The 8,904-nt window shown below is 52.4% G+C and overlaps 1 protein-coding gene across 16 annotated transcripts in view; it reads right to left on the reverse strand.

Annotated features, from left to right (window-relative positions):
• The window catches only part of Camk2g (calcium/calmodulin dependent protein kinase II gamma), a 59,477-nt gene extending 55,219 nt beyond the window's left edge, over window positions 1–4,258 (reverse strand). For 10 of the 16 annotated variants that reach the window (XM_021182528.2, XM_029468809.1, XM_029468804.1 and 7 more), the window contains exons 1-2: window positions 4,074–4,246; window positions 2,696–2,790 (exon numbers count right to left, since the gene is read on the reverse strand). In XM_021182528.2, coding sequence (XP_021038187.1) covers window positions 2,696–2,790; window positions 4,074–4,138 — 160 coding nt within the window. In that variant the 5' untranslated portion in view covers window positions 4,139–4,246. Of the gene's footprint in view, window positions 1–2,695; window positions 2,791–4,073 lie in introns of all 16 variants that reach the window. The other 6 variants (XM_021182531.2, XM_021182529.2, XM_029468806.1 and 3 more) reach the window with 2 other exon arrangements.
• Window positions 4,259–8,904: the final 4,646 nt, after the last annotated feature.

Below are 8,904 nucleotides of genomic sequence, written 5' to 3' on the forward strand. Positions count from 1 at the left end.
CCTAGGAGAGCTAAGCTTGGAACCATGGGCTCTCCTGTACAAGTCCCAAGTCCCTACCCATCACTGCATGAAACAAAAACAATGGTGTTACACAGCTTTCAGTGCCTATGTGGTCAGGCCTGCAAATAAAGAACCAAACGGTACTCGATGCACACCTGTCTGAGCAGCCTACCTGATAACTCAGCCACCAATGCTGGCTTCAGAGGCCACGATGACAAGAAAGTACAGCCCCCAAGAAAGCTTCCTCTCCAGACCTGACACCCAGAACACTAAGTTGCCTCTCTGGGCCTCTGCGGCCATCTCATTATGGACAACAAGCAAAAGCAGCTCTCTACCCTTTCTTGCCTTTCCACTTGCAGCAAAGAGAATCACGAAGAAAGCAAATGCTCAAGGAATCCCAGCAAACACAGCAAGCCTCCTCAGATCTTCACACAGGTGACCCTAGTGGGGCAATGACATTCCCAAACACAGAAATTCAACACCTGCAGAGCCCTAGACAGACAGACAGACAGACAGCAGCAAGTGAAACTGAGCCCCGGCTACATCACCTTTATAAAATATACAGCGTAAACTGAGAGGCTGCAAAGAAGTCATGGTTTTCATTCCTGAACCCCATGGGTACCAGCCCGGTATAGACCTTGACCCAACCCCTTTGGCAACACCAAACACAGACCAGCACACCGTCTCCCTCTCGCTCTCCCACCTCCAAACCGCAATGGCACCTCTACATTCCTGACCCCTCTTTTTGGCATCCGAGCACATCCACAAGCTGCCACGAGCCACTGTCCCAAAGTTAACCTGGTACATCAGCCAAAGCCTCAGTCTTGGCATAACCATCTCTCAAGTGGGGGAGTTGCTGCCTGACACACATGATCTTATTCTAGAATTCCCAAGGCGAAAAGAAAAGCAGAGAAATGAAATGCCATCCAGTTCAGGAGAGAAAGAATACCAAGATACCAGCTTGGAAGGACAGGATAGGGCAGAAAGGCTATGAGGAAAGGAGAAAAAGGGACACAATCCCACAGGCTTATTTATCCAGACTCAGGATAAGTTTTGGTATATGGAAGCGGCAGAAAATGAAAGCCCAAGGTTGGTAGTTCCAGTCACTGTAACCAGCTACCTTCACATCCCCAGTTCTCAGCTCTCGATTTCCTATCCCTCGCTCACTCTTGGACCAAAGAGCACTGGTGAGGAGCAAAGCAAAGCGCTGCACCATCCGCTGGAGACACCAGGTATCAGCCACATTTCTGATACACCAGGGCTAGGCTGTGTGGGCACAGAGAGGGACCCATCTTCACCTCACTCCTGCCTGTCCCTTCCATTCTTAGTCAGAGCATGTTTGCCAGAGAACCCAACTACTGTTGTCCCCCGCCCGTCCCAGAGGAGGAGGAGGGCATCTGGCCACCCACATATCTCTATGACAACCACTGCCTTGGACTCAAGGTACCCAATGGAAAGAAAACAAGTCAACTTTACAGCCAATGTACATGAACAGTCTGAGACAGGAGATGCGCCCAGTAATAGGAATAAGGAGAGATACCCAGGCCAGGAGGCAGACCCAGCCCCATGGAACAGGTCCCAGAAAAACTGCCACAGGACAGAAGCCCACTGTCATCTCTCTGGAATTCTAGAGCCTCTGGGTGCTTGGGACATCTATTATCTTGCCCTAGTGATGCCCGAGTCATTACTGGCCAAAGACCACATCTTCCCCAGAGCATCTGTCCTGGCTCCTAATAATCGCCCAGCCCTAATACCTTGCTCTGACTCATAGAACCTTTGTCGCTGTGCTGTACCCTGAAGCTCTCCAGAACCTGACCTCTGTATTAACCAGACCAAGCCACCTCACACACTGCTGGGTCTACACCTATCAGATGAGGTAAGTTTGGCGAGCACCCAATACTAGCTTCAGAGATGTACATCTGAAGTGTTAAAAGGCAGGCCTTGGCTTCCCAGTCATAGGTACTCAGGCTCTCACAAGTAAGACTCTAGGGCCTACACGGTAAATGCCTCACACACGGAGGCACTGCGGCTCCTGCTCAGACCAGACCACTGAGATTGAGCGACCAGGAGGCATCATCACACGCTGCCCAGGACAGACTGTATCTGCTGCTTCACCGTCAAGTTTGTAATTTGATCAAAAAAAAAAGGAATCAAGTTCATCTGGCAGGGTTTGTTTCCCAGAAGCCCTCACCGCCACCGCCTCAGCCGCCTACCCTGATGTTTACAGATTTCCTTCCCTTGGGAGTCTGTTCTGCCGCCTGGTGGGCAGGGGAGGCTAGATTCATCAAAACTGCTCATTTACTGCATTTCCACCCTAAGTTACCACCAGGGCACAAGGGCTAGGACAAGCCTGCAGTAGCCAGCCCTGCCCTAAAGAAGAGGGGCTTTAAGTACCCTAAATTAAGAGCTGTTCATTCCATACCATACACTGCCTTCTCAATTCTCCACTGAGAACTTGAACTTCCTCAACCCTTTGGAGATCACTCCAGCTACATACATCTCTTACTTTTTTTTCCCCTTCCCTGAGCACTTCCAATTCCCTCACACCTCCTTGTCTGGCTTCTAAGTCCACCCACCTTGAAATTCCAACTCATCTCCAAGTGCTAAAACACATACTCCCCCACCTCCCAGGGAACCTGCAGAAATCTAATTTCTGGAGGGATCCTCAAAGAGAGGCCCGGCAGGGCGCGCTCACCTCGGGCGGACAACTTCTTGGTATTGATGATTTTTGCAGCATATTCCTGCGTAGATGTTTTCTTTACACACCTCCGGACCACTGAGAAGGCACCCCTGGAGAGAGAAGGGGGAAAGAACTGGGACACAGCGCCAAGCAAAGTGACACACACATACTTCAGATGAGGACAGCCATGCTCCAACCACCAGACTTGTAGGGACAACCAACAGCTAACGTAAGAATGGTAAGCCCACCCGATGGCCCTAAACAGACGTGGGTGGAGCACCACCTGGCTCCCATCTAGTTCCTGGGCAAAGCAACAGCCTCAAACCTCAGACTGGTGGGCGATGCTTCAAATACACACCTGCTGCATCTCACTGATTGCCTTGTGATCCCCAGCAAAGGCAACCAGGAGAGAGAAGAACAGGGAGACCTTGTTTCTTCTCTCAGCAGAAATAATTGAAAGTAGGGAAAAGGAGGGATTAAACAGAAGGTATGATTTCCTGAGAAATTTCCCTTAAGCCTGGGAGAAAGTGACGCTCAAGATCCGCTAAACTGGCTTAAACCCACAGCATCCCCGCTCAACTGACAGCAGGGAAACTGGAAAGATAGCTCTGATTCTGACAGCAGTAACTCCCCTTCCCCATGCTATTTTCCTCTACGTGACCCGCCAAATGGGCTGCGATCTCGGGCTCTGGAAATATCTAGGGGGGCGGGCAGAGCGGGGGCTGCAGTGGCCAGGCTCTGCACCGCGGGTGGGGGTGGCGGGGACCCGGGCTGCGGCGGCGGCGGCCAGCTCAGTGCGGAGGGGAGGGGGATGCTGCGGCTGCGGCGCGCGGCTCCTGGGACCACTGCAGGGATGGGGGGAGGGGCCGGGGGTGCCGCAGCACTGCCCAGCAGCAAGGCTGGGATCCTGGAAGCCGCACTAGCGGGGGGGCGGGGCCCGGCACTAAACATCTCCCCACACCCGGGCACCGCAGCGGGGCTGGAGCTGCAGAGCCCGGGAGGGTCCTGAGTGCCGGGCGCCTGGGAACTGGGGGGCCGGAGCTGAGTGGGCTCCGGAGCTGGGTGGGGAGGGGGCGGTGGGAGAGGAGCGTCTGAAGGGTGCGGGAGGGGCGGGGCTGGAAGGCGCCCCGGAGCAGTCCCGGGGCTGCAGTTCCCGCGGCGGCGCCGGGTGCAGCAGCCTGGCAGCTGCTGCAGGGCGCGGAGGGGGCTGCGGGACCGGGAACCCGGGGCTAAGGGGCCCCCGAGGCAGCACGCGGGAAAAGCTGGGGGTGGGGCGGGTCGAGGGGGCGCTGCAGCGGCCGGTGCAGGGCCGGGGGGCGGGGCGAGAAGCCGCAGAGCGCCGGGACGCCTGGACCAGGGTGGGGGGCCGCCGCGCGTGGCGGGTGGGCCGTACTTGCCGAGCTCCTCGAAAAGCTGGTAGTCGTCGGTGAAGCGGGTGCAGGTGGCGGTGGTGGCCATACTGGCGGGCGGACGCGGCGGTGCAGCCCGCGCCGACGTCGGTGCACAGTCACCGCCGCCCGGCCGAGGGAGCAAGAGGAGGAGACGGGGCTGAGCCCGGCAGCACCGCGAGACTTTACCGGAGAGAGCGAGGGAGGGAGGGACACCCCCGCGCCCGCCCGCCGGCCCCGCCCCCAAGCCCCGCTGGCCCCCGCCCCGCCCCCGGGGAGGGGCCTCCCACCGTCGGCCCCGCCCCGCCCCAGGAGCCGCCCGAACTGGGCCCCCTGCGCCCGAGGGCCAAGGACGCGGGGTCCCCACTCCCGGCCACCCACTGGGACCGACCGAACTGAAAGACTCCTCCAGCGGGCTCCTCCAGGGCGGACCCTGCAAGAGCTCAGGAACCAATGTGTGAAAGTGGTTCTTGAGTGGTGTTGGGTCTGGACCACCGAGGTCTGGGGAGAGGCCCCACACGTGGGTCCCATGACTGCAGCCTGAACCGAGCCGGAAAATGCCAAGGTCAAAGAGCGTATGTGAGACTGTACACTCGAGAGATGCCCCCAGACTGCAGAGCCAGCTGCCCGCAGTCTTCCCCCAGGGTGCCGACACTCTAGATTAGTGCAAGAATCAAGGGCATCATTAAGAAAAAACAAAACCAGAAAACCTTCAGCCGCGGTTTTATCAGCGAAACCAGGCCATGGGGCAAGATGTTTGCCTGCTTTTCTTTCTTTCTTTCTTTCTTTCTTTCTTTCTTTCTTCCTTCCTTTCTTTCTTTCCATTTATTGGTTTCGTATGTGTATGCCTGTGGCCCTATGGTTGCCACAGCGCACGTGTGGAGGTCACACAACTTGGGGAGTTGCTTCTCTCTTCACTACATTGGGGGATGGAACTCGGGTAGTCAGGCTTAGCTCAAGCATCTTTTTACTCACTGAGCTGTCCTGCGGGCCCGTGTGATGCTTTCCTGCATTCCAGTCTTAGAGATAAATATTCTCTCCTAGGTCAGTAATAAAAGATAAAAGTGAGAATGTCTTGAAAAGGCTTTGTGCACTAGTGGCTAAAAGCAAAAGATGAAAACGTGCTCGTTTTCTTGTGGGCATCCAGTACTTTTATTTATGACACTTTCTCACAGTTTGTAATGATGCATTTGCAGGTATGAGTGCTAGCACACAGTATTAAGAACTCTTGGATCATACTACCTAACTCGGATGTCTGGAAAATCATTGACCTCAGGCATTCTGCAGTTCATGAAATCTGTCTGGGCCTTATTTGAGAACTGGAAATAATAGTGCAGTATACTTTCATAGGGCTGTGCGCACTTACTGGGTTAAATCACGTATAGTATTAGAGTGATCCTCAGTACCTTATTCAAACAGTGTTTGCAGCTATTGTGTAGTATTTTTCTTCCCACTAAACTGTGCACTCCAAAGGAACCCCTGGGTACTTCGCTCCAGGCTCAGTGTTCATAGAACGGCTCTGTCTCCAATATTACAACTTCATGGGACACAGTCAAGTAAAAGCCACTCTGGAGGAGCAATGTGCCCGGCAAGTTCCCGATGCCCCCCTCCCCAGCAGCTGTACCCCAAGTCAGGGGCCATTCCCCACTGAGCAGAAGGGAGCTCAGCCAACTACTGCCTCTCAGTCTTGATTACAGCAGGGTGCCCACTGGGAATCCAGCCTCCTCTGTCAGCAGGCCAGTGCTGCCAGGGGAGGCAGCTGAGAGGTATTCTGGCCTCCCAAGCTTCGGAGGGGTGGGAAGAGCACGAAGGAGGACTTACCCCACATCCCAGGGAGCAAAATGTGGGGGGGGGGTTGGAGATTAGGGGGAAGTGGGAATTCAAGAAGAAAGCCTTGACTGATTACCTGAGAGGAGAGAAGAACCAAGGAAAGAGCTGAGGTGACAGGAGCACTGTGTACTCCACCCTTCCACATGGCAACAGGAAGTTAAGTGGAGGGGACAAGGCCACTTCCTACCTCAAAGCAGCAGGTCCCAAGTCTCAGCCCGGTTGGGTAAGGAGGTTGTAAAGTCAGGGATGCCAGTAAGTCTTTATTTTCTCTCATCCATCCTTGCTGCAGAAGCGACTGCTAGTTGCGCTCCAGAAATGGAGGCAGCAGCCAGCGTGTCATTTTTTCATCAGTGTGCCCTTCCTGAGGGCTGGAGGCAGCTTGGGTCCAGACCTCCAGACGCTGATTCTTGAAACTCACATATTCATTAATGGAAGATGGGGTGAGGAGTGGAGAGAGGTCACAAGCATAGACTAGGGATAAAATGGGGTCTCTTAGGGATACCCTAGGGGGAAAGGTCAAAGCAGGGTCACAACCTGACTGGCCCAATGTGCCTGCTGTGACCCGTTTGTCATCCCACCTACGGGATCTACACTGGATGCTTCAGGATAACCATCTAAAGCATCGTGTGCCTCTGGGTGAAATGGAAAATGACGTAGGAAAATATTGGGTGAAATCTTGGAAATGACTCATACTACCATGTAAATGGAGCCACCCATTTTTCAACAACTGTTCATCAACTACCTCCTATCTGCCTTTTAGTGGAATGTCCTAATAAAGTGGAGATTTATAATTTATACAATTAGAAGCCTCCATTTTTCTTTTACAGCTCTACCTTGCTCCTGTCTTCCCTCCTTCATACTTTCTCTTGATAGCACAGACCTCTGCCTGCCTAGTGTCCACTCTGGCAGCGTGGAGCCTAGAGACACTTCTGTGTGCTCACACAAACATATCCTCACACACACCCTTCTTAATCCCCATTGCTGTAGCACCCACACAACCGCCAGCTACCTCACAGCAATTAGAGGGACGACACACACAAATAATAACGAGCTCGCTAGCTCCCTGCGCATCAGTATCTATGGCAACCTCATGGGGTCCACAGACTACGCTGTTCTGGTTGTAGCCAGTCCCCTGGGCAGCACTAGCACTCAGGCAGTGCTCAGAGCTCCTGGAACAGTAAACAACACAGGAAATTGATGCCTTGATAATCACCAGAGGTACCCCACTGGGTGGTACCCCTCCCTTGTCCTGATCTTTCGTCTTGAAGCCACTGAAAATTACATATTGCCCCCCTGAATGACATATACTTCCCTCCCTAATTTCGGAATGTGATTTTAGAGCACGTGAGAATACTTACTCTTCCAATCTAAGAAAAACAGAGCAGTTGGAAGTGAGGTATTTAATTGAAAGGGGAGGCAGGTGCGCTGTCATGCACCTGTAATCACAAGATGGTGACTAGTTTGAGAACAGCCTGGTCTATCTAGTGAGTTCTATGCCAGCCAGGGCCATACAGTGAGACATCATCTCAGAAAAGTCAAATAAATAAATGAATGTAAATGCAAGGGAGATGATGCCATTAAAATCAAAGCATAGCTTCTCACATGTTGGGAGATGTTGTAAAATCAATGCTAGGAGAATGAAATCGGCCGTGTGTACCTAGGGTGCAAGGAGCTCAGTCCATAGGACTCTTAAATGCTAAGGATTGCACAGCCATGTTCCAGCTGTATACACATATATGTGCATATGTATGTAGATATACTTATAAAGTGTGTGTGTATCATCACCACCACCACCACCATCATCATCACCATTTGTATTTGGGTTTTCGAGACAGGGTTCCTCTCTGTAGTCCTGTCTGTCCTGGAACTCATTCTATAAAACAGGCTGGCCTCAAACTCAGAGATTTGCCTGCCTTACGTCCTAAGTGCTGGGATTACTATTATTATTATTTAATGTGTATGGGTTTTTGCCTACATCTGTGTACTACATGCATGCCTAGTATCCTCTGAGGCCAGAAGAGGGAATCAGAGCCTCTGGAACTGGATAGTTATGAGCCTCCATATTGGTGCTGGGAATTAAACCGAGTTCTCTGGAAGAGCAGCAGTCAGTGCTCTTTAACAACCGAGCTGTCTCTTCAGTCCTTGTGTGTAACTCTTGGTCAAAAGGAAGTTTAAAATCTGCTGGACCGGTAGCTTCTCTGAGCCCTTCCAACTCTGTAAGAGTCTAGTACCAGTTTCAGAAGAGGCGATAAGATCATGCATGAGCCCTCTTCAAGGAACTCTGAAAGAATTAAGCGATGGTGGAGCATTTGAAAACTATGAACATGATGTGATAATTCGGATAGGAAAGCCTAAGTAAAAAAGAAAGCCCTTAAGACAACCCCCAACTCCGGAGTAAGAGGTGTCCTTGTTCTGGAGGCCACATCGGGAGATTGGGCTCAGCGCTCAGTGCGCATGCTCCCAGACAAGTCACGGGGTGAGATGAGAGTATTACCCCCACCCCTCCACTGACAGCTAGAAAGGGGCTAGGAAATGCAAATGAAACCCACCGCAGAACCTCTTTAAGGGGGAGCCAATATATTTGACGTAAAGGATTGAGTTCCAGAAGATTTGAGTAAAGGGGACTGAGATTTTTTTGGGTGAGAGGCTGAGGTTGTTTGAGGTGGGAGCCGCAGTATGGATGTGAGGAACTGAGGTGTGGGGTAGAGTCTGAGGCACCAGGTTGAAAAGCTGAGCTCAGCAGTTTGGTGAGTTATAAGAACATGTAACATGTGCAGCCAAGATCTCTGGGTTGCAGAGTCACCCAATGGGAGAGTACTGAGTGTGTGCAAAGCTCTGAGTTCATCCCCAAGGAGAAATAAGAACGAATTCCCTTCCATTGTCTAGACAAGAGGATCAGAGGGTAGTGTAGACTTGCTCTTCTGCTCTCCCGGGTCCTCTGCTTCTTGTCCCTTCTGCCATCCCCTTTAGACTAGGTGTTCACTGAAGGCAGGAAGTATCTAATTT

Source organism: Mus caroli, chromosome 14, assembly GCF_900094665.2.
Source record: "Mus caroli chromosome 14, CAROLI_EIJ_v1.1, whole genome shotgun sequence".
Lineage (NCBI taxonomy): Eukaryota > Metazoa > Chordata > Mammalia > Rodentia > Muridae > Mus > Mus caroli.